General features: G+C 31.4%; 1 protein-coding gene across 1 annotated transcript; it reads left to right on the forward strand.

The window, feature by feature from the left end:
• The first annotated feature begins 4,009 nt into the window (after window positions 1-4,009).
• LOC145325231 (uncharacterized) lies at window positions 4,010-25,137 on the forward strand. The gene is made up of 21 exons (XM_080168153.1): window positions 4,010-4,050; window positions 5,760-5,795; window positions 6,047-6,098; window positions 6,856-7,028; window positions 7,613-7,673; window positions 11,002-11,108; window positions 11,520-11,609; window positions 15,004-15,101; window positions 15,479-15,588; window positions 16,020-16,088; window positions 17,222-17,273; window positions 17,478-17,523; window positions 17,794-17,862; window positions 21,008-21,068; window positions 21,295-21,343; window positions 21,694-21,749; window positions 22,131-22,237; window positions 22,940-23,067; window positions 23,330-23,382; window positions 23,929-23,997; window positions 24,518-25,137. Exons 1-21 carry the CDS (start codon window positions 4,034-4,036, stop codon window positions 24,632-24,634), a joined length of 1,620 nt encoding a protein of 539 aa, XP_080024279.1. The 5' UTR covers window positions 4,010-4,033; the 3' UTR covers window positions 24,635-25,137.
• Window positions 25,138-26,848: the final 1,711 nt, after the last annotated feature.

Below are 26,848 nucleotides of genomic sequence, written 5' to 3' on the forward strand. Positions count from 1 at the left end.
TTTCATAAGTTTATTTCATATCCCAACTTAGGAGCAAATTTTTAACCTTTTTTGTGGGGGGTATTCATCTCCACCCCCCCCCCCCCCAAGTCATTCATGAACGACCTTGTAATATAACTAAAAAGTCTTTGATAATATACGTCCTTTTCAGTTACAATTATACAGTTGCTTTGCTTATAAAGATTTGAAAATAAAAACATTTTGAACGAAGATCAACCTACATATACAAAATCTTGACTTGTAAAGAATTAGTGATATTTTGTTGATTTTGTTGTAAACTTTTCTACGACGACTTTGTAAGCATCAAACTTTCATGTTGAAATACATGAAATATTTGGCATGCCTAAATAATGCAAAATTAGTTTCTGTTGCAAAAGAAACACTGACATTTTAAAGTAATTAAAGAAAGTATCTCCCATGGATTTATTAATTTATGGATATATGGTAAATACATAATGTTTGTACAGTTTTGGATGGTTGGTTTTGTTTTACGAAGCATGGAATTAGTTTTTATCATATACAAAAGTGTTGGGGAATCTCTCCTGATTTCTATTTTTGTTTAAACAAAATTATTTGTTCAAGGGCTTAGGATAGAAATTTTACCTCAGGGCCGGGGTAAATCTAACCCACCGTCTAATAGCCTAAAACCTATCCTTGACTTGTAAAAGGTCCATGAAAATTGTGGAGTTATCAATTCAATCGTTGATGAGATCTTAAATACATATTGTACAGCCATACGGTCATCATGTTACTTAAGATATTTGAATACCTATAGGATAGCTACTTATGTAAAATTCCATTAATTTTTCTGACACCTGTTGTTTCAGAAGCAACGCTTCGCTACATTTAGGTATGATTTGTCCGTACGTACATCAAAAGTATAGCTATGACAGTTAACTTAGGTATATTCCTGTAAAGTAATTAGATATTATCTAGGGGAAAAATCAACTTGCTACTCTATAAGTGTAACTGTTAGCTTGTCTTCATTTCCCTTTAATTCAGCTTTTCTTTTACTGATTATATCATCCTTGTTAAAATTGCAAAACAAAATTTGCACAACGTAAAATAAATTGTTATGTTTAGTCTAATTTGACGTATTTGCACAAACTTCCTTTTCTTAGTGGCAAGGCTATTCTATAATTCCAAACTTTAAGAGTTGACCATTCATAGAGAAGAGTAGAGGGTGAGATGTCAACAGAAAAGACAACTCTTAATGATAGTATATCCTATAACAGTAAAAATCTTTGTCTGTAGATTAAGATTTAAGATTACTGAAACCCAAAGAGTTCTGTCTTATACGGAAGTTTTACATATGTTATTTTATTTTAGATTTAAGTCTTTTGCTTTAGGCTATTCTACTACCCTAACCCATAGGATATGAAGCCCCTAGATAAAATAACATCAAATTATCGTTCAAAATTTCCTATTATTTAGCTTTATCACAAGTTTAATTTTGGTTTTATTGGTGAGGAGAGTAAAGCTTTCACAGACGCTACTTTTTGGGGGAGGGATGGATGACCTATTACCCCTAAGATAAGATAAAACCTAACAAGCAGACATAAGTATTTTTTTTGTAAGGATTCCAAAAATTTGAAACTGTTTTAAAATTGTTAAAATACAGAATATCTTTCTGCATCATTAGAATATTTAAAATTTGCTAAACACAAAAAAAATCTTTCTCCTGTATTTATTTCCTTTTCTATCCTTCTCTCTATGTATATAGTTGGAGCATTTTTTATTTGCAGCTGTGCTGATCTGAACGAATTCACTTTTTAGCAAGCTTTTATATTACTTCATGGATATAATAGTTTTTAAAAAAAACTATTTAATCAAATATTGCTTATGTATTTGATTAATATTAAAAATATTTTATCAAATAAATCGGCATTCATTTTACCAGTTGAATGAGTTTTGCATAGATTAGGATAGCGGGTGGGGGATGGGGTATATGGGAGATGAAATAGAATATAGGGAAAGAAAGAGGTTAGCATTATTTATTTAAGAAGTCGTGTAAGCTAAAAGCGAAAAGAGAAAGGGATGGTGTTCTTAAGATTAAACCAAAATACCTTTAAATTATTGCAAAATTTACATGTAATTATCTTAAAAACAATAACAAAAGTTGTTTTCCTTTCTATTTTTCATATTGATATTCATAGGTTTATTTATATAATACATGTTCTAAAGTTTGAACTAAAATAGTCAAATTTATTTTTTTTCATTCTACTAAATTTTCTCTATGGCTGACCAAATTTCATAAATCTTCTCTACTATTGGATTTAATCGTAATTGTTTTAAATTTAAGCCATTCGAAAATTTGCTAAAATGTCCTTATTATCCAGCAACGTATGACCATAACATGAGCATCGGAAAGAGGAGAAATTCTGATGTAAACACAAGATGTAGGAAAAAGGAATGTTTAAAGGACAGACAGACAGACACACATACATATATCACATCACTGAAAATCACTGAGTTTTTGATTGCTTTGAAAAGATGAAAGTAGCAGTAACATATTTCATACCTTACCTTTCAAAAAAACAAATTTCAGTGAACTTTCCCGCATTTCTCTCTTTATAAAAAAAAAGATGTTATTTTTGTGTTTTAAAAGTGTGAAAATTTAGTGTGTTAAAGTGAAATCTGATAGTCGTAATCTTTCCAGTTTCTTGTCTACACATAACAAAGTGAAAAAATTAAAACAAAATTGTTCTTAATAAGAAATTTTAAAATTAAATTTTTCATCTGTTAATTAGAGATAAGCTTGGGTTACATTCTGTATCAAAAGTATACAAAAAAAATTAATGATGATTACTTATAGTTTAATATCTTAGTTAATGACAAAAAGATTGAGAATTTGTTTTCACCACGCTAAGGGTGTCCAACAAATATTTTTACTTGAGGCTGTGATTCAGCAAACTAGTTCCATTTGAAATTGTTAACAATTTGAATATTTGTGTGACGTAGTGTTAGCAACAACCATAATTTAAATTCACCAATTTAAGATTTTAAACCACTCCTGAGAAAAAAATTGTGCAACTAATGGCATGTGCAATTCTAGCTGGAATCGAATAAAATATGTATGATTACCTATAGAAACAATGATATGATAGCCTAATTAAAGTATAGGTTTGTCTGTCTTATTGATATTTTTATTGAAATAATGATTAAACTCATATTGATTTCCATCTTTCGTTACCATTTCTAAATTGTTTGCTTTTAACCTTGTGCATAACAGACAGACATATACAGTGTGTTTTTTTTATGAGAACTTTTTTGAAAGCAATTTTACCCCACTTATAGTTATCAGAATTTAATGATTAATGGCTTATTTTCTTCGTTTTTTATAACCATTTATAGAACATCAAAAAAAAATATTTTAGTTTCTATTAAAAAAGTACAGTAAAATCCAAAATTCAAAACCTAGGTGTCAACATCTAAAAATGGTTTTAGCGCATTTTTCTCATGCTCAAATTTTCTACCCTTTGCAAGAATGACTGCAAAACGCTTCAAAATTGAGATACAGAGTTAAAAATTGATACAGATACTTTTGGGGACATGCAGTAGAACATATCAAAGTTTGAAGGCCATATCTAAACCAGGGAGGGAGTACTGGCCCCCCAAAGTGGACTACTGAAAATCCAATTTTTTTCTTGCAAAGGGTAGAAGATTTGAGCTTAATAAAAATGCGCTAAAACCTTTTTTAGATGTTGACACCTAAGTTTTATACTTTTCTGTACTTTTTTGATAAAAACTGAAATATTTTTCTGATGATCTATAAATGGTTATAAAATACGAGGAAAATAAGCCATTAATCATTAAATTCTGATAACTATAAGTGGGGTAAAATTGCTTTCAAAAAAACACACTGTATATTGATTTGTACATTAGCTTCGCTGATAATATTACTTTTTAAACAACTCATTTACAAAAAGGAAAAGTATGTCTTGAAAAAGTCAAATATGAGACATTTAAAATCTCTTTAATCTCTTAAGATCACACTTTTTGTTATTTCAGATTTTTGTAAATCTCTTGTAAAATGCTGCTTACAGATTTAGGAACTTAGTTTTGAGGGAATTAGTGATATAAAAGGATTAGGTTTCTAAACGTGTATGTGATATCATTTCCGCTTGTTATTAATAGCACAAAGAGGGTCATATTTTTCGCATATTTTCCAAAAACTGTGTATAAGCGTTTAGTCAAGTGCTATTATAATTTTGACCAAATTAATGGTCAAAATTAAGAATGGTTTGACTAAATAAGCGCATTTGACCAAACGCTAAAACACAACTTAGTGGAAAATACGCGAAAAAAATTACTCTCTTTATATAACCGATAAAATCAGAAAGGTAAAACATTAAATAGTTGCCTTTGCCAAAAGAACTATTTTAATGATATTGTGTCAAAATATTGAAGAGCTCTAGTTTTGAATTTCCGAATTTCTAAATTAACCAAGGTATCAAAATTTTACATTAATATTTATATATGATAATCAATCCTATTAATTATTTTGATTATATAAATGTTGACAAATCTACATAATTTGAAAACATCATAAATGCTTTTTATGATAAATAAATGAATTGACTGTAATAATTCTAAGTCAGTGATCTTTAAAACGTTTGACACATAAATGTTCTCCTATTCTAATCAGGGAGTAAGGGAGGGGACAATGGGCAATTAATTCAATATAAAAGTTATCAAAGAAAGGGCATGAAATCCAGTTTAATCCAATAAATTTGTAGGAAATTAAAGGGATTGTTAAATTAATTAATTGAATAATAGATTTCCATAGCGTCATGTAAAGTGAAATCACAACTTGTTTTTGATGAAATATATTGAGGTTTTTTGGTGTGATTTTTATATTAAAAGATTATTGGACCCGGCCAGCTGCTAGCAAGAATATGACTGACCCTTTTTATTCTGTTTATTTCCCTTGCCCCTTGCCCCCACCTCCCTTCTCCCCGTCTGCTACATTCCAAACTAACACAACGAGTGATTATTTCCCTTGCCCCCACTTCCCTTATCCCTTCTTCCCGTCTGCAATATTCAAAACATACATAACGAGTAGCGGCATTTCATGCGCAAGTCCCCAAACTCAGTCAGAAACTGCTAAATTCTTGCACATTCCCTTTAAGCCAGTACCCAAAGTCTGAGACTCCTAAAAATTGAATATTCGATCCATTGTCCCCTCCCTTACTCCCTGTATTCTAATTGTAGCGATTCTAATGATTGCCTTCTTGTGGCGAAAGTGATGACACACCTTATAAACTTTGAGAATGTCAACACACAAATTAATTTAGTTTGTCTTTTCTTTGGTTAATTAATATATGTTGTGAAACATTATCTTGAATTAGAAATGAAAGAGAAAAGTCACCAATGCAAGTACAAAACATCTATAATGCAAAGCTAAAAAATTAAACAATCTGATAACCAAAAGTTAATGATTATAGAGTGCCAGCTTTTTCCTCAATGACCCTAAATATATACGTAATAATCATTTACGATTTAATTATAGAAATGCCATATGTGATCTATAAATGAGGTGCCATAAAGCGCAAATACATCTGGATCTGAATGGACATGCTGCCTTTCTTAGAAATATTAAGAGTTACTGCGCTTTCAAAATTAAATACACCAATCACAAAAATTGCTTTACTTTGCTATAAGGGCTATATTTTATATGGATGAAAATACCTTAGATATAGAAAATTTATCAAAACAAATGAAAACTAAATTATTCCTCAAAACTAAAACCTGTTGTCAGATGCCATGGTTGACAGCCTCCAAACCACACTCAGGTACAACTATAAATTCATTTCAACCTTTCTTTTAATTGTTCGATTTCTATGACACTCTAATAATCGGGCGATTGTTATGTCATATTAACACCTTTGCATTCGCGTTATCTGGATTATTCAAATTAGTAAATAGATCCAAAAATTAAAAGTTTTGAAACAGTAAAAAGAGTACTTGCCAATCTGCTAAATATTTTGTAATTTTAAGAAATCATATAACTTTTACAGAATACAGTTTAATTTGTTTATTTTAGAGAAAATTCCATCTATAAAGAAGAGTTACAAGAATCGAGCAACTTTATTCAAGTAAGTTTTTGGAGTCATGATTTACTACGAAAACCCAGGCTAACTGGTATTATTCCTACGCTTTTTGTTTTATTGTTTGTGGAAAATTGTTTGCAATACGCTGCTATGCATGATTTTTAAGTATGGCCGAGAATAGCGAATATTAATTAATTTCGAAGCCAAGGGCGTCCAAGCTTTTCATATGGGGGGGGGGGGGGTAATCTATATATAGTCAAAGACGTCCAAGCCTTTTACTTTTTTTTTGGGGGGGGGGAATACAAAATTCAAAATTTTGGGGTGGGGGGGTAATCACCCCTTTACATCCCCCTCATTGGACGTCCTTGAAAATTTATTTCATTATTCAAAAGATCTATAAATTATTTTTAACATTTCAACATCATTTGTGTAACGTAGAAACTGTAAAACTCTAAACTAAAATTGCAATTTAAATTGAGAAATTGAGGTATGAGAGGTCAGAATACCTCAATCACTAAATTTTACTATTTTTACAATCTCCCCCCAAACATTCTAGAAACTGAAAAAATGTAGAGTATTTAAAACAAAGCTTCCTTTGTGCTTGGAATTTATTTTAATTTGAGTAGGTTTAGAATTATTTTAGATTTACTATTTTTAGTTTATAGTATCAAGATTTAACCTGGATAACCTAGGTATATCTATGCCAAATTTTGCTAATTTGGGGTCAAACGTCTTACAGATGTTGGATGTTGATAAGATTGCAGCTGGGCTGCGAACTTTTATTGACTATAGCAATTTTTAGAGATCTGAAGTAAGTACAAGAACAAGCTCAACCAAAACAAGTTCAGAATGTAAAACCAGCTACAATGAATTTTCAACGTCGTCAGAATCAAAGACGACATCCGGCAGTAAACCTCCGAAAAAGCCTGAACGAGGAACCTTACTAAGAAAATCTTCCAAAAAAGAAGAACATAGGTTTGGTGATTTTTCTTAATTTTATCTACTATCCTTTTATACATATAAGCTAGCGACTACGCCCCTAAAGGTTTTAAGGAGGAAGTTGACCCTACACTTTTAATCTAGTTTTTAAATTGAAAGAAAAAAATATTGAGAGGTTCTATTTTTTCTAGGGGAGATTTCTCTTGGGTAGGTGGTGGTAGTTATCCATAATAGTTAAAAAAAATTACCTAGATCTATGAAAAGCTACAATGTAAGGGAGAATCATATCTAATCCCCAATTCTTCGATACACACAGACAGTTAGACAGACAAACATCCTGTTACTTTCAAATAAGGATTTTTTTCTCCATGGTAGTGTTACATATTAACCGATGCCATTTTCATGAGAATATGTTCTTACATTGCATACCGTTTCTTATGGATACCCAGACGAAAACATTTTGAATTACAGAAAAGTTTGAAATAGATCGGACAAATCTAACATGTCTAAATAAACAATAAAAGCTATCCGCTTCGGACGTACGGATGGACAAACGAACGGACGGACCGATAATAATTATAGAAAATATTGAGAAATTAATCATATTTTTTTCTTTTTAGAATAATATCTCTAATTGATCCCATGGACGAGGCAAATGAAAACTCCAATGGAACAGAAAAGGTAAGCTTAGAGGACAATTATGCCCTAAAGGAATACCGCTAAGACAACATAAATTGTGTATTTCTATTAACTTTATTAATGTTTTACTGAATATAATAAGTTATTAACTGCAGTGGCGTGTGCAGGGATTCACAAGGGGTGTGTGAATCCTTGTGGGGGCGAAAAAGGAGATTTAGTCCTATTCAATTTGACGCCCCCCTTTAACAACTTTAGTGTTAAAGATTATAAATAAATAGAATATTAAAGACATAAAAAGACTTTAAAATTATATACATTCTACAAATGATGAAGTGACGCATAAATGTACGGATTGATATGCTCTAATTTTAAAGTATCTGTATTTTTTTTTTTTTTCTCATATTCATTCGAATCCGGTGGATAGGAACCGGATCTCATCCATACGAAAAAACTATATCTAGCATCGTATTATATCCTGTTTTCTACGAATATAGAAATGTACAATCATAAGATTAAAACCAGTTTTTTTAGCCGGTGCCTCCGGCACCTCGGGGCTAAAAAAACTAGTTTTAATCTTATAATTGTACATTCTATATCCGCGGAAAGCCGTTTATAATACGATGCGAGAAATAACTATTATATGTTTTTGTTTTTCTTACTCTTTTTTCTTGCTCTCCCTCTCTTTCTCTATTTTCTGTTTCTCTTTTCCCCCTATCTCTTTTGCTTTTGCTTTCTCTAAATCACTGACACCTATTCACCTATGTGTTTGTGTATGTGTGTGTGTATGTGTATGTGTGTATGTTTGTGTGTGTGCTTTCAAGGCCAGTTCATTTGAAATATTTAGTCTCACAAGCCTATCATAACAAAATATTCTTTTTCAACATTTTTAAAAGAGCAAAAAAAATTATAATTTAGATTTGAAAATTTGAGGATAAATTAATCTTAAAAAAGATTTAATTGATCAACATTCATTCATTTACCTTGCAAAACAACTGCAATTTTCCCCCCTTACCCTACACCCCACTAGAAATATCTGTGTACGCCTCTCAATACAAATATTGCCTTTATTTTACTCTTTCCTGGCATCTATGTCATCCCTGTTCTGTTGCTTTCCAGCTGTTTAAAGATATTCTTTATTGGACATACCTTAAAGTCATACCTACACGTCTTTATTACTTTATAAACGAAGCTTCTCTGAAAGTCTTTTTAAGAATGATGACCACAAATAAATTTTACCAAAAAAATCCTATCAGTTATTATATAAGATAATTTAACAAACCAACAAAAAACATCCTACGCTATAAATCGTAATCGTTCTTGTTAGTTGTTACGTCACCTGCTAAACATTGAGAATAAAGCTTAACTTCGGATGTAATACGGAGAAAAAGTAACTTAGTCCCAAGGCTAAATATTAGGATAGTTTAATTAAATTTTGGCACAATTTAAATAGGTGTCTGTGATCTAGGAGAGAAATTAGAGAAAAATAAGTAAGGGAGATAAAATAAACTAATGATAGTGTTGCTGTGCTACTTATAAAATAAAGTTTTTTCTAGACATCACATTAATAAATCTTTTGTAATAATAATTCCCGTTTTAATAACCTTGGTAAGGTAAGAGCTAAAGAGCATGAGCAAGCAATAAAAGACTAAACAGTTGGGGGGTAAACACAATACCTTACAAACAAAATTGGGAAGGTGTCCATTGGCCGGTCAGAGCACAAACAACTAGTCTATACACTTTCTTGTAGTTGTGTCTGTATGTAAACATTACAATATCCATGTTGTACACCATCAAACGCCTTTGTGACATCAAAAATTTGATTATGTAATTAAACTGACAGGTTTTGGCGTTACAGTTTGGCTAAATTTATAGCATATGTCTTTAAAATTGATTTTAAAGAATTTGTTATATATTCTCCTTTGAAGTGAAGTTAAGTGACCACATATTTCAGATTTCAAAGCACTTTAATTTAAACTTGAAAAGATAAATTGATGTCTTATCAGTGAGTGAGTTATTTTTTCAAGTTTCTTGGATTTTAATTAATAATCTTAACCTTAAATTTAACTTGAAAGATTGTTAAATCGGTCCAAGTATAGAAATATATAAAAATTGTTTTTATATATTACAATAATTGGTTTTAGCCTATTTTTCTTGTTTACAGTCAACCCACCATACTGCTCTAAAAAAAAAACAATTGATCACCCCCCCTCCAAAAAAAAATATCAGCAGTCTTTAGATTCAAATAAAATTTAAAAATAAATGAAATCCCGACATGCTTAGTTTGTAAAGAACATGTCCTAACTTTTGTGATTTTTTAAATAGCTAGTCGGTGCTTTTAGTGGGAAGTAGATGTAAAATGATCCATAGAATTTATATATGCAATCGGTTTTTTATAGACCTCTTATTTTTGAAGTAATTTAAGTTTTAAAAGAGAAAGTTAAGTTGGTTTTAAGGTAATAAAATGCAACAAAAAAAAGAAGAAAATTGCCATTATGAACAAAATAGTAATATCTTTAATTTGACACCTTACTTTTTGAATTCTGTTAAGTAATTATTGAAAAAATCTATTTTGTTAAACCCAGGAGCATCAAGACTAAAAAGAATCAAATGGGTTAAATAAAAATCACAAAAGTTAGGACACATTCTTTCAAATTTATTTTCAAAGGATTTTTTGTCAAAGCTTTTTTCAATTAAGGTGTGTCCATTAGTATGTGCATAACTATGTGATGGATTGCACTAAATGAATATTAAGGCTATTATTTAAAAGCATTGCAACAATATGAAAAATATGATCATCAATTTTTTAAACATTGTAATGGTTTTTGAAGCTATTTTGAATTTTTATATTTGTTTGATTTTAAGATTTTTGTATGGATATCCAATACTAATCTGTTTCTTCGATGTTAAAAGTGATTTACTCTAAATTTGTAAGTTTTCGTTTGTTCCATTATCTGATATGTTAAGCTCTGCTTTTATGAATGTTGTCATCATATCTAAAATAAAATCTTTGTTATTTAGAAATTCTTTGTTCTCCTACCTTTCTTCACATTTATTTTTACAAAGAAGTGCATCTAAATAATTGAAATGAATTAGAGCATAATAAATGTAAATTTTGTTGTTGTTTAATTTTGTTATTGGGACTATTTATATTTTATAATATGCGCAAATAAGATGAAAAAGCAATGAAATATAAACAAAAAAAGTAGTATTAATTTAGTCCATGGAAGTTGAAAAATTGGATAAATTTAATTTTTCTCATGAAATTGGGCATATTAGCTTGATATGAGAAAACATTTTGACATGTTTATTCTGATTCTTTGCTATGAAGCTTAAAAATTTGTTTTATGATACCAGATAATATGTTGGTTAGGTAGAGACATCAGAGATGCCGGTCAGTCTTCAAAACAATCTCTCAGAGTTGGACACTCTGTTGGCGGATTTAAACAGTGCCAAATACAGGGTTGATCAAGAAACTAGGTAATTATTTTTTTATCAATGTTGGACACTCTGTCAGTTCTTAAAAACCATCTCTTAGAGTTGGACACCCTGTTGGCGGATATAAACAGTGCCAAATACAGGGTGGGCCAAGAAACTTTTTTCAATGTTGGACACACTGTCAGTTCTTAAAATGGCCTGTTAGAATTGCTAGTGGATCTAAATACAGGATGGACTAAAAAACTAAGTAATTATTTTTTACTTGTGAGAGAGCAGGAACTATCTCCTTGCAGAATTGGCACCAATAAAAATGACCAGTCATTCCTCCCCACCCCCCAAAAAAAATGAAAATTGAATATAAATTGCTGAGGGTGACCTTAAACTTCCCCTTTCCTCAGAAGCCTTTACGTGCGTGGCATTTGGTATAAATTTTTAAGTCATTAATTATTTCAGGACAGTATCCGGGTCTGTGAGCAATTCCTATGCTTATGGTGATTACTACAGTGATCTGGACTCTGTAGCTGATGATAAGGCTCCTGATAGGTACACAGATCTTAATGTTAAAGTAACAGGATGTCTTACTGTCTTTGTATTTTTAGTGATGGATATCGCTAACCGCAGAACCTATGTTGTTCTCCTTTACAGTAGAAGTCCTTCTTGGTTGGTTTACAGCTTTAATTTTACCTTTCCGCTGTAAAAAACAAAATTAAAAGTCGATGACTCCGCTCCAAATTTCCGATAGATATAAAGAGACAAGCGGACATCGTACCTTTTTAGAATTAAAAGAAGGACAAAATACCAGGTTTGTCCTTGATCTGAGAAGTGAGCTCACATTTAATATTTGTGGATAAAGTACTACTCCTGTTTATAAGGTTTTGTAGTGTGGGAGTTTGAGGGAAGGAGTTTAATTTTATGAAAATATCTTCGAACCATGTTATAAAAGAACCCAAGGACAATCAGATAGTTAGATCTTAAGTTTTATCTGGACGGACGTAAAGACAGACATCATAATACTTTCTACTAAACATACATACTTTAATAAACTTTAGATTGTGATGTAAAGGTGAAAATTATTCTAAACTATTTGTATTTCCTGTCTTAGTGATAGTAATAAACAGTTCAAACAGTAAATTTAACAAGAATCCTATTATCCAAAACTTGCAAGGCAAAAATGTAATTGATTATATTTTATCGAAAATCTAAAGACGTGAAAACCACAGAGAACAACTTAAGTCAATGCTTACAGTCTATTATGATATAATTAATGAGTTGCTACGGTTAAAGTATCATTTAGACAGTTGAATGATACTAATATATAAAGAAGTTTTTTTGTCTGTAATTTAGGATCTCGCTTACCATTGAACCGACCCAGGTGCAGGCTGTTTTATTTGCAATTTATTATTTTGGGATGGTTTTAAGCTATATTTATGTTACCTCCCTCCAACTTCGAATAAAAAGCTCCTAGTTACAAGGATCAAAGCCTGTAGTCTTAATTATAGAGTAGATAGACTACAAGTAAACATAAATAAACTCTACTACATAATATGTAATATCTGTATATTTGTTAAAATATGTACATACTTACATAGATACAGCATTTAAACGCCTAAAACTAAAACTCTTAGGATACAGCGATAGTACAATGAAATAAAAATAAAAATTCCATTTACTATTATTTAAAAATGTATTACTGACTTCTTACATATATAATTCATATTAATTGTAAAATTAAACATATAAACTGTTAATTACACTGGTCCCCAAAGTTTTATATTAACGTTTTCTTATCCCTTTAGATCCCTGTAATGTACCTGCCTAAAACTATTTTGTTTGCCCTTGAACTTCAAGAACGCTTCTTAATATTTATCATAGAATAATACAGAAAAATAGTCTGAATTGAAAAAAAGCATCTTATTTGAATTCTGAAACGATTCAAAGTCAGTTTGTCCAATTTTTCATATTGGTAATTTTACATTTTCGTTTTAAAAAATATTCGTTTGGCTAAACATTTAGCAAACAAAATTATTTTATCTATTAGTCCCAATAACAAACTAAGCAAAAATGGGGATAGCGGGAGGGGAGGGGTTAAACCATTTGAAAAGTACATTTAATAAAATTCATTTAATATATTTGTTAAATAGTGTTATTTTTATATCATACTTATCTGCAAAGCCTTTAATAATTGTAGACAGCCACCTTTCTAACATACGGACTTGTTTTAGTTATATAGCAGGTATGCTACTACTTAGCTACCTGAATTTTATCTATTCTTATCTGTGACTCTCCCCTTGATATTTTGTGAAAATTAAAGTTTACAGGATTTAAGTGTAATGCAGTCATATTCCCCAAGGCTTAGAGATGGAAAATTGTTTGGAAAAATTATAAAACAATAGGACTTTCCTACGTTTTTAATAGAGTATCTCATTTGCTGCTGGCTGCAATTGGATTATAATTTTAGTGTATAAACCCTTTCGTCGCAACGCCCCTTAAGGGGCGATTCGTCATATTTTTAAAATGGCTTTTAATAGGTTATTTTAGGTTACATTAGGTTATATTGGGTTAGATGATTGGCCCGCAGGGTTAGGCAATTAGCCCCGCAGGTTTAGACCCCCGCAGGGGCTAGAAATAGGATAAAAGCTACTGTGAAAATACAAAGAATAGCCCCTTAAGGGGCGTTGCCACGAAAGAGACTTTACCCCAAATTTATCATCTGTTTAGCAGGTGCAAATTATCAAGGACTTTACACCTGATGATCAAGATAGGCCTGGATGTTACATCCATAAAAAATGCAACGGTCGACACCCTATACTAGTTGATATGTTGTCGTAATTCTGTGCATTCTAAAGAATGTGATCGAGTCATAAGAGCAAGAGAAATTGAGACTTATAGAAAATATTTTACATGTCAAAATAGTCTAGAGTTTTCGAATATATTTCTTTCCCTCATCAGTACCAAGAAAACGAGAAAGAAAGTAAAGGTTTGTCTTATTTTAAATCTTATTATTTCTATAGTGCTTTAAAAGATATTAGCATTGCAATGTATTATCCTGAGAAGTTTTTTTGGATACATATTCAATTTTTCTCCTTTTCTAACCTTTTTTCTCTTACATATTTTTATTATAAAAATATTAGGTGAGATGTTGATATAATAATATATATATCAATATTGATATATTAAAGAATTTTAATTTTTAAAACTGAAAGATTTTGTTTACAAACATTGCAGAGACAGGTGTATAAGTTTCACATCATTTTATTAATTTTAGATAAACATCCATAGATAGATACAAATTAGATTAAATAAATAAAACACATTTTGCGTATTCAAATGTATTTTTAAAAGAAGATTTAGTGCTTAAGCCTCTTCAGCTATCCTTACCCCCCCCCCCCCATTACTTCAAATTTTAAATAAAATAAACATATTTTTAGCCCCTGATGGGACTCTTGCTTCCAGAGGGCTCTTTAAACATTCATTTCACATAGCCTAACCTGTCAAAAGAATTTTAAACAATTTTTGTACATATGTGATTTGAGTGTAACCTCCTAAGGTTTCCAAATTAAGATTTTAAAGAATTAGTAGAATGTATATTTGTCAGGTCCTTTGAATATTCTGCATATTGGCCGTTTTAATTTGATTTTCTGTGTGTTAATTCATTTTAATGGAGATGATGATACTTACAATTTTTGGGTATAGTCCCTTTCGTGGCAAGGCTCCTTAAGGGCGTATTTTTCACAGTAGTTTTTCTCCTATTTCTAGCCCCTGCGGCGGGGGGCTCTAACCCTGCTGGGCCAATTGCTTAGCCCAGTGGGGCAATCATCCTAAAAAAGCCATTTTAAAAATACGACGAATCGCCCTTTAAGGTGCGTTGCCACGAAAGCGACTATTCCCCAATTTTTTAAGGTTTAAAAAACTTATTTTCCAATGGTTGTATTTTTAGACCACCCCCACCCTCTGCTTATGAGCCAAAGAAGAAGCCAAAATCCAAGCCAAATGTTCCTGATCCACACCTCCTCTATCCACCTGATCCTACTACAGGTTAGTTTAGTTATGCTTCCTGCCGCCATATGGAATCTATAATTATAATTTCATAGAAATGTTCGAGATCCACATTTTGTATCCACCTGATCAAAAAGGCCTTCTTAACAGTGAAGATTTTTCACATATAGAATCGGGGCATGTTATCGTTTATTTTGGCTAGTTTGAATTTTCCTTTTGATTTCAAACTGGCCATAATGCTTCCTGTAACAGTTGGGTATAATTTAAAAAGAGTAGCAATTCTATTTACTTGATTTTTGGATTATGGATTCCTAGTACCATTAGGTATAATGAGCGAAAGATCTCTATAAATTGATAAAAGATAGATTCATGATAAAATCTTATTTAAAAATCTTTTTCTAAACGTCTTTTTCCAGGTCGGTCCAAATCTGGATCCGAGAAGTCCCGAGCAGGATCCACCTCTCCCCTGCCATCTATTTTATCCAGGAAGCCAAGGAAACCACCAAAGCTTATGCATATTTTGAAGGTAAGTTTTAATATTTATAGTGAGATGGGGGGCGAGTAAATTAGCGTTCAATAAATAACACACTATAGTATTTTTTGTTAGAAACCGCAACCCCAACCGATCCCAACAAATTGTATATAATTTTAGTTGTCATTTTTACCCCCTTGATTTTTTGGGTGGTGTAATTTTACCCAAAAAAATGGCGTTAAAATGTCCACATTACACCTAAATATGGAAATATTGAATTTGAACCAAGGCCCCATAGATAGATTTTGAATCTAGAGGGGGGGGGGGGGGTTGTAATCTCCCATGCAATTGGACTTCGGAGGGGGGCGTGGGGGGATTGACAAAGTATCCCAAAACAAACTCCTATGTACATTATACTGATGGTTATAATTGACATAATTTACAAATATTTAATGTTTATGTTGATTCAATGTGGACTATTTTAGGAGGGAGAGAAAAGAAAAGTTCATGACTTGGCCAAGGAAAACAGAGAAGATTATTTTATGGATATCGATGTAAGTTTTACATAAGCAGCAAAACTAATCTACAAGTCTTATTAGACGGTGGTTTCCCACAAAAAGCCTAGTCGAGCAAAGAACCCCCCTTCCGTTAATAAAGAAATAAATTGAAAATGTCGTTCCACTTTGTATTATAAACTAGCGACCCTCCATAGCATCTAGAAGATCTGTGGGGAATAATAAAATAGCTTAAAACCATCCCAACTGAAATCTAAAGATTATATGGCAATAGACCATCCCAACATCTTTATTACGCTCCTAAAAATGGATAAGATATTCGATTCAGTAGGTATAGTAGCGATAACTTAACGAACTAACAAATAAAACCTAACTATTTTATTTAATACTAGCAGTTACACCTCTCGGGGCGCTAAAGGGGGAGGGGAAGTAGAACTCAAAATATAACTGTAGTTTTTAAAAGAAAAAGTATAAAAAAGGTTTTTTGAGGGCGGTCATTTTACTCTAGGGGCGATTTTCGTTTGGCAGGATTGTGTTACCCTCCCCCAAAATAGTTATTAATATACCAAGGACCTAGGAGAACTACTCTTTATAGGAGAACTATATTAGTTCAGTAGTTAGCAAGATCCTTCGGTACACACAGACAGACACATACAGAGATCCTTTTACTTTATTATTATACTAGTTGCTCCGCCCCTAGCCTCTAGGGGCTTTGCCCTTAGAGGTGATCAAAAAAAAATTTTGGCAAAATTCGTAAAAGGACCAAGGAAATCTTCATGAAAAAAAAAGGACCAAGGAAATCTCCTGCAAAAAAAAAAGGACCTAGGAAATCTCCTGCAAAAAAAAGGACCTAGGAAATCTCCTGCAAAAAAAAAAAAAAAAAAAAAGAAGAAAAAAACGAAAAAAAAAGAAAATAAAAAAAGAAGAAAAAAAATTGGGGGGGGGGGGATTTTTTCATTTTTGTGGGGGTTGGGGGTGTCCCACCCCCCAAGAAAATAGCTTAAAACCACCACAGGACCAATAGGTATATACCCTGAAGAGTAGAATCCGATCGGTTCAGTGGTTACCGAGATCTTAAGGGACAGACAGACGGACAGACATCAAGCTACTTTGTATTATAGATTGATATAGTCTTAAGCTTGTACTAATCAGTATGTTATTTTTATTTTAAGGTCCCTGATGAGGGTGATTACGGGGACTACACAAACCGCTGGGAATATAAAGGTATATAATTAATACAATTAACTTATTATTCCTTATAATTTAAAAATTTAAAATTGTACAACTTGTGTTTAAAAATATCAATCTTTTCAAGTTTTACTTTATGTTAATCAAGCAAGCTTTCTTTAAACAATTTAACTTTTCTTATATTTCTTAAAAGGTCAATTGAAATTAGGTATTATGAAACACAAACAGTTTTTTTTCTAGGTTTGAGCGATTATGGAAGTGTTAGCAACTACAGTACAATGAAAAGGTGATAAATACTACATGAAACATTTCAAATTTTTAAGATAAATATCCATATTTAAAGATTAAAGTGTGAAAGTGTTATTAAAACGAGGGTTTGTTTTTCCTATAGAATTAAAGTACCACCTTCCATTAAATTATGTCTATTTCTAGCCAGAATTGCTCCTATGTGAAGTCTATCATTTGACCCATTGTGCAGTGGTTAGCGTGTTTTTAGCAGACAGATAAACATAGACCTATATTTTCAACCTTTTTAACAGATTTTTTTTTATTTTAGAGAAGATTATGATTATTCCACACTTTCAAAATCTCCAGTTCCTGTGTTGAGTGAAGATGAACTTGAAAAGTAAGGTTTTGGTAATCCTATTATATAAAGTAATAAGCTTTTTTCTGTCTGTAGCGAAGGATCTCGCTAACTAACGAACATATATGGTTTCTCCTTTACAGGGAAGCTTCTAAAAGGTACTAATGTGGTTTTAGGCTATTTTTTGCCCATCCATATCTCTTTGATTATAGAGCCCCTAGATAGGGCGCAGCCACTATTGAATTGATATAGAATATACGTGGATATATCGACGGATCCTATTTATTGGTCAGTAGTTTGTTCATTCAGTAGGAGGGGAGGGGATGAGAAAAGAGGGTAGATGGGGGTATTGGTTTTTTAGCCAGCTGCTAGTCAATTATATAGTAGCGATGCTTAGAACTAGTCTTCTTGTTTATTCAACAAGTATAGATTCATCCCTGTTATACCATTTTGTAATAATTATAAGACTGTAGTCGTAATATGTCGATCAGATGTAATCACATATATGCACAAGCAAATTTGAGTAGAGAAACCTTTTGCATTTCACAAGATTGTTAAGATCCAATATGCTTATTTAATACCTATATTTGCGACAACTTTTATTTAATGAAATCTTCCAATTTTAACATGTACAAAACGGGCTGCTGTATTGCATCAAGATCCATGACAGATCTATATAGGAAGTAAACGTCTATAAATGAGCTCGAATCTCCCAAACATTTATAGCTCAAAACTCATAGTGCTTCAATTATCACTATTAAATTCTCATTGACCAGAACGAAAATACCCATAATTCTACTTTTTGCATCATAAATGTATTTTTTATATTCATGTTGCTATTTAAATAACATTGATGTATTTGATTTGTATTCATAAAACAGAAAAACTTAAGTTTATAATATAGTAAACGTAAGAAAACTTAGTTTTATAATAAATTGATTCGTGCGACACTCCCCGAAATGCGGTCAGATATTAAACTAATCATTTTAACCCTTTCGGGACAAAAATTTGAAATGAAAAATATTAGGATTTTAATCTTTAAAAAATTATAAAAAAATGAAGCAAAACGTTAAATCGTGTATTGTTACATTGTTATATAAAACATTACTGAATAAATCAGTTCACAGATATTATAATACGTTAAAGTTGTAGAAATCTTTACGTGTAACAGAGAGAGAGAGAGAGAGAGAGAACGGGGAGAGGGAGAGAGAGAAAGAAGGAGAGAGAGAGAGGGGGGAGAGAGAGACACAGAGAGAGAGAAAGAGAGAGAACGGGGAGAGGGAGAGAAAATATTTAGATTTTACCAAAAAGACAAGATATTTTATTTTACATACTAACGTCATGGTGATAGGGTAACTATGTAAGGCAATGGTAAAAAATTAAGATTTTTACTTTGACTTCATTGAAGGACATAACAATTTCAAGAATTTTATTGTAGAGTTTGAATTCAATAGGACAATTCTAATATGCCTAAATTAACAATCAGAACTATCTGTTAGAGACGTACGGATGGACAGACAAACCCCCACTGTAAAAAATTTTTGCTCTTAACAAGAAATAGATCATTAACAACATTATACAACCCTTTTACCCAATTTCCCTCCCTCTTACTGGATGAATGAACTAAACAATAACTGAGGCCCATACTGGCAAGCTATGTAGGGAATATTTACAGAACTTTTCAGCCATTGAATAGCAAATGAGAAAATCACATTTTCCTCTAATCATAGCAAACAGACGAACGGAAGGACATTTTGAATTATAGATAATCTTCGCTACTAAATGAAAATGAATTTTGCAAATGTGTCATTATAATCTTAATTAAAAATTTAAGCCATCTAATTGTGATAATATATGAAAAAACAAATATTTTAGCTATTAAAATATTATGTCTCGATCCAAGAGACTAATGGACCATGTGAATTATAGAGTAAGAAGGATAGTTTCAATTCCAAAATTTCGTTTGCTCAGGGAAGGAGGGAACATTTGACTGTAAATAACACTGTAAACCAAAGTTTAGTAACCACTTTGACTAAAAAACTTTATCTGTGTTTCGTCACTTCTAACAAGAAGTGTCCAAACTTTCAATCAACAGAAGGCTTACCTTTATTTATCATCATGGGGGATGTAAAATAAATATAGTACATTATCTCCTAAGATCCCTGAGTTTAAAAATCATCAACAAGGATGATAATATCCACATGAAACAACGTTCCTAATTGTAAAAGTAAAAACACAAAAGCAAAAAGAAGGAAAAGGAGCATAACCGACTGAATGACGAACAATGATCAGTGCAGTGGTCATACAAATCTTCACACAAAATATTAGCAGTCTTTGACATCAGAAAATAAAGTTGTGTTTATGCAGTACTGATTGATTGACGGTTAGGCGGGCAGAAGTGCATTGGTCTCAAAAAAATTCAATCTTCTATGTTAAATAGCAGATGGGAAAATAAACATTTCCCCCACATTAATTTTATTTATTCCAAAGCACTATAGACAGAAAAACAAAGAAGGTGAGGAATAAAACTTTTAGCAGATAAATAAGAATGACAACATCCATAACTATAGAAGCTCTTGAATTAAAAAAATAAAAGACAAAGCAAATGAAAGCAAAAATGGTGCACAACAGACAGACATAGTAAGTAATGATACTTAGTGGTATTTGAATATTTACACAACATTTAAAAGTTTATCGTTAATAAAAGCTATAAAAAAAATAATTTAGAGCATTAAGGATAGATCGACGGACAATTTTATTCATAGAGTAGAGGTGCATAGGTCAGCAAACATAAAAAAGCCTTCTGTCTTATCCCTGAAAGATCAGGCCCTCTACGAATTCTTAATTGACCGGATTTTATACTATAATAATTGCATCAGCCTTCTACCTTTTCCCTACAGATATTTAATGTTCTCAATAGCATTACAGACCAGCGAACAACGTGAGCTGTAGTTTTAAATATAAGCTGCTTTGCAATTTTTGTCGTCGAAAATACTCAAAATTACATCACCCTGGCAATTTGAGTATGGAAGTTGTTCTCTTTTAATTATAAAGCATGGTTATAGAGAAATTTATTTTAAGAACAGAGCAAACTTACATATAGACATTTATTACACACTGTCAAATATATAGCAATCACAGAGTGCTTTACTAATGAGTAGAAAAAGAACTTAATTTTGTATTACAGAGAGACTGGAGCAGGACCAAGAGGAGAGCGCAGCAAAGTTATTCCAACAGATCATGGAGAGGTAAAATTATTTTATCTGATCTTATTAATGTTGAATGATTTTTTTACATTTTTATAATATTTAAGGCTCTACCACCACCCCTTAGACTTGTAAAGCTTTACTTTTTGTTCATTTATAACACCTTCTATATTATCAGTATGTATAACTTTTATATTATTTTGTCTTGTTATTTTTAATAAGAAATGTATTCTAATCTTTAAATTTCAATAAATTTACTTTTGTGTAGGTGAAATCAAAGTATCATTACCTAGGCTTTGGTTTGTGGGAAAACACAGGTACCATTTATTGTGACGAATATAACAAGTATGACTATAATGCACTATGACAATTTAGATTGAAGTCTTATTCAGCTTCAGTACTTGCTATTTTACCAGAGGACAAGGATAAGGATGTTAGGGGAGATATCTTCTAATATTTTTCCATAAAAAAATAGGGGGAAACAATGCTTTATTCCCACCTCTTGTGCATGCATAAAACTATCCTTTAAATCAAAATGTCTGTAAGTCCTTTTGATTGAAAAATTCTTAATGCATCAAGGATTTTTATTTGTCCATCTTTCTAACTTAAATACGAAAAAAAAATGAATTAAAAGTATAAATTAAGTTCAAGTGGTTTTCTAATTTAGATCCCACACCCCGACCTAAACCAAAGAAGCCAAGTCCTCCACCACCTCCTCCAAAGGTAAACATTAGAGGCTGAGAAAAAGGACTGTAATTGAATCTTTCCCTCAAACTTTAAACTAATCTCTGTCTTTGGTGGCATAAAATTATTGCAGAAAAAGGGTAAGTACAACAGAACAAAAAATATATTTTTCAAAAAAGTAAGATTGATTTATCCCTTATTGTTCTATCCCTGAAACCTTGGGTAAATATCCGAGGCATTTTTAGTAAGAGTTAGTAAGCAACTGGAGCCCTACAAATTCTCTGGAAAGAATAAGTTTTAGTCATTATCGGAATAAATAGGAAAACTATTATCCCACCATTCAACCTCTATTTTCTAATTATAGAAGAAAAAAAACGAAAAAGGTGTTACATTAATAGAAATATGTTTGATATATTATAGGCAGAACCAGTTTGGTATAACTGTACAGTATCAGTGGCCACAACTTTGTCCAGCAAAGAGCTGGATGACCTCCAGATGAAGGACATGTTTACAGACCCTCCAAGCAGGTAATTTAGAATTTAATGCGCGGCGTTTGTTTGTTTATTACTTTAGATTAGGTTAGTTTAGGTTATATTGGGTTCTTTGTAGACCTGCAATTAGCGTCCCTTATTTCTACCTTACTGTAACTTTAAATTTGTCAAATATGGCTTTAAAGTCAAAAGGACAATAATTACTAATTTCCTACACGAATATTGTACAAATTTCAAGTAATTTTGACTACGCAAATCTGGGTATGGTTGTCCTTGTTTTTTCTTTTATATCTATAATACAAAGTAGCATGATGTCTGTCCATCTGTCTGTCCGTCCCTTAAGATCTAGGTAACCACTGAACCGATCGGATTCTACTCTTCAGGTTATATACCTTTATGTCCTGTGGTGGTTTCATGCAATTTTCTTGGGGGGTGGGACACCCCCAACCCCCCAAACCCCCCCCCCCTCATATTTCTTTGTTTATGGGGAAGGTAGTTCTTCACATAAAACTACTGGCAGCACCAGTAGTACTTAATTTTATATGTTTTGCCCCAAGAGGCTAGGGGCGAAGCCGCTAGTATATTATACACTAGTTGGATAGCGGGAGAAGTAAAAAAAAGCCTAAAACGGCCCAAATACATTTAAAAGTTTCTCTGAAAAATGCAACCAATTTGGACCAGAATTTTCCGGAATCATTAGCTTCAGACATAAAAATTCTTTTCTACTTTATATTCCAGGGAGGTTGAAGTTGGGGAAGGTTATGGCGACCTTGGTGCTGGTATTGGTGAACCATTTGAAATGTTTGAGAAAGAAGATATGTCAGATATGTTCAGAAGAGCTGCCTTTGAAAAGATGAATCTTTTTGGTAAGGATAATTACATATTTCAATACTATATTACATCCCCCCAAACATCAAAAAATGCTTGATATATCAGAAGAAAAAATCTATTTGCTTATTCATTAAAAACAATGTTTTTTGTTAAAATTTTATTTAAGCATGAAAATAAATGACTTTCTATTTTTTAGTAACTTTGTTACTCGACAAACACACACAGAGATTCAATAAATTATAATGCAGGTTTGCTTCTGGTTGTTAATTAAATTTTCATTATCAATATATATTTTAGATGATGACAACAGAAAGAAGTATGATTGTTCCGTTTGTCATGAAGGAATCAATGTAAGTTCTAATTAGTAATACCTTTTATTCATAATTTTATTTCAACTTTTAAATATTGATTTAAAAGGGTATTAAAAAAGTTTATGCGAATAATTTTGTCTACTAAGATAGTCATTAATCATGTTCTTTAATGTAAGTATGTCCTTAAACAGTAAGCAATTTTGTATCAAGTTTACATACAATTTTGTTTAGACTTATGAAATAATATTTAAAGTTATGTCACTCTACAAGTTGTTAATGTCCATTTTTATACCGTCTTATTTGAGAGCTTTGACCTAATGAATGTTCATTTTTTCTTTAGACACAATACAGTGGTTAACCTAATAACAGACCTTACTTATATACAAGAAGCAGAAGATGATTAAAGTCCCTCAACAGATTATGACGACATACCATAAAATAACCAACGAGAGGCCAGCATAAATTTTACAATTGCTCAATTATTGGTATACTTGCCTTTCATTGGCTATTCTATCGTATGACGTCATAATCTGTTGAGGGACTTTAATCATCTTCAAGAATCAATATTTTATTTTTTATTTTTAGGGAAGAATTATTACAGCTATGGCAAGAAAATTCCATCCCAAATGCTTTGTTTGCTCTTATTGTAGACAGGTGATACTTTTTATATATTTCTTTTTAAAAAAGGAATCTAGGTTTCACTTCTTCAACTAATTTTAAAAAAATCAATGCTTTCTCCTCATTTGTGTGGCCTTTAGGACATTCAAAACGATGTTTTTTTCATTAATATTGTGGTGATATTATGTATGTCTTGACACGAAAAAGGCAACAGTTTTTACGAAAACTATTCTAGTTTAACTAGCGGTTGCACCTTTAGCATCTCGGGACCCTGTATTTAAAGGGTTTAAGACGGTAAGAAAATAGTCTAAAACCATCCCAAGAATGAATTAGAAATAAAATAAACTTCAAACTATTAAGGGACCTATGTGAAGCTTCCCTAAAATGAATTACTCAATGCTACCTAATAGACTCAAATTTGTAAGTTTACCTAGTTTCCCTGGGGCTTTTAAAATCTCCATAAAATAGCCCAAAAACTTTCCAGGAACAATACAAAACTTCCAATCATTCTTGCAATATTAGAAGACTTTCTAAATGTCGTATTACTTTGATTCAGGGTTTCAAGGGTAAGAAATTCAAGAGTGACCCCCAGGATGGAACTCCCTATTGCTATGACTGCTTTGAAAAGCTGTTGGGTCATTACGGAGATGCACACGAAATACACGGAATCTAATCTATTCATCCATTGTTATAGTGTCTTTAATTTAACGAAACAAAAAAGCAATCTATGTAAGATTTACTTGAAATCTTTAATGAAATTTTAGTAAATTTCATACATTGATAATAATAACCCAAATTTATAATTAAGATTGGGTATGGGGGGGGGGGGAGTGGCCCAAACATCAGAGAAATGTAAAAAACTATCTGATTGAAAATAGAAACAGATTTTTAGGAATTTAAAAGTCAACTAACACTTTAATGAAATTATAATAGAAAAACAAATTCTCTTTGACTGTTGTTTAGTTCTTTAACATTTTAAGTTATGTGTTGAAACAAGTATCATGAATTTACTTAGAATTAAGAATGTATCATTAATTAACAAATTAATCAAAATTTTCAATAAAAAGAACAAAAAAAATTTCAATTGTAATTTTACATAAAATTTAACAAATTTCATGAAAAACCTGTGATTTTTAAGAAAGTTTTAATTAGAATTAATAAACCATTGACAATCAATTCTGTGTTTTGTTTACCCAGATATTCTCAATTACTGTCTACCTAACACTATGATTCCTGTTACATTAAAGAATAGTATCCAGTTTAGACACAATATAATAATCAAATAAAACGCAAAGTAATTAAATATTTGTTTGTTTAAATTATCCTGTTGTATTTTCTTTTACATTTTGTTAAATTGTTAAAATATTGTTAAAATTTAGAAGATTTATGAATTTATTTTTATGTTATATATATGTATCTTTTAAATGCATTTATTTTGAAACTTTTGTTTGCAAGATCATTAATTTTGTCACTGTACATTTTTCGGCAAAGATTTTGGAAGAATATTTTCAAAAAATTAAAATAATGAACACTCCGGCTTTTTACTTATATAATGTCCACTCCTAAGTTTGTCCCTCTCATGCATTTGTTCACTCCAATGTTTGTTCCTTCTATGTTTGTCCACTCCGATGTTTGTTCCTTCTATGTTTGTCCAATCCGATGTTTGTCCTCTCCGACTTTTGTATTAAGCACAGCTGGAAATCAGTAACAATTGCAATGTAATTAATCAGATTTGACTTTCGGATTTTTGCTCATTTAAGTTATTTTTATTATCAACTATTATTTTTAAATTAAAAAAAGAAGGTCCTTTTAAGATTTATAGCTTAGTTATGATATGATTAATACCTATTTTGAATGACCGCCTGGTTAAAAGTGGAAAAAAGTATATTGTTCTTTGTATAATTAATTTATACAAAAATGATTTATTACCATATGCAACAGAATAAATTCATAAATTAGGAAACAAGCAATTAAGAAGAAAAAAATTAAGTCAGTCATTGAAATTATAGGATCTACTGCAGTTCATGGTAAAATATTGCTGGTAACGAATATTGCCAAAAATCTATGAATTTTAAAGGCTGCTAGCTGCCAAACGGCCGAACGTACAGATCATACCCGCACACCAGTTTAAGCGGCATAAGAAGGCCTACAAATAATCTGGAATAGCCAAGATCCAATGATGCACAGGGAAACCTTTATTGAAGAAAAAACGCATTAATAGGTCTTTTTCGCGCATTTCTCTGCACTGCGAGATAATTATACAATATTGATTTATGGCTATTCCAGATTATTTGTAGGCCTTCTTATGCTGCTTAAAACAATGTGCGGGCATGATCTGTACGTTCAGCCGTTTGGCAGCTAGCAGCCTTTAAAATTCAAAGATGTTTGGCAATATTCGTTACCAGCAATATTTTACCGTGAACTGCAGTAGATCCAAATTATATAATATGAAGTATGTAGAATATGATTGGATTTTATGACAGGGGAAAAATTGTCATCAAATAAGGTTGCTAACATGAAACTTGTTTATTGGTCAGTTCGTTATCCAAAAATAATTGGAGGGGTAGGGATAAAGGGAGATAATGTTATTTTAGCTCGCTGCGTTTTTCACTTTATTAGAGAACAGGAAAATCTGGTGTATGATCCAAATAATAATATATCCATTAATGTAGACGTATAAAAATTTTACCATGTAGTTATAGATGTAAAAAAGAAATTATACTCAATTAAAAATCATCTTTCTGTGACAATAATATTATATTCTAACTTGGCATGAAGAAAAAACATGTTTTGAATGGTTTTGAACTGTACTTTGTAAAGTTGCTACACCTTTAGATTACTCTTGATCCATATGCAAGATTTAAAAAAGATTGGGCTATTTTAACAT

The sequence above is a fragment of the Acartia tonsa genome, chromosome 7, assembly GCF_053477335.1.
Source record: "Acartia tonsa isolate MP-2025a chromosome 7, ASM5347733v1, whole genome shotgun sequence".
Taxonomy (NCBI): domain Eukaryota; kingdom Metazoa; phylum Arthropoda; class Copepoda; order Calanoida; family Acartiidae; genus Acartia; species Acartia tonsa.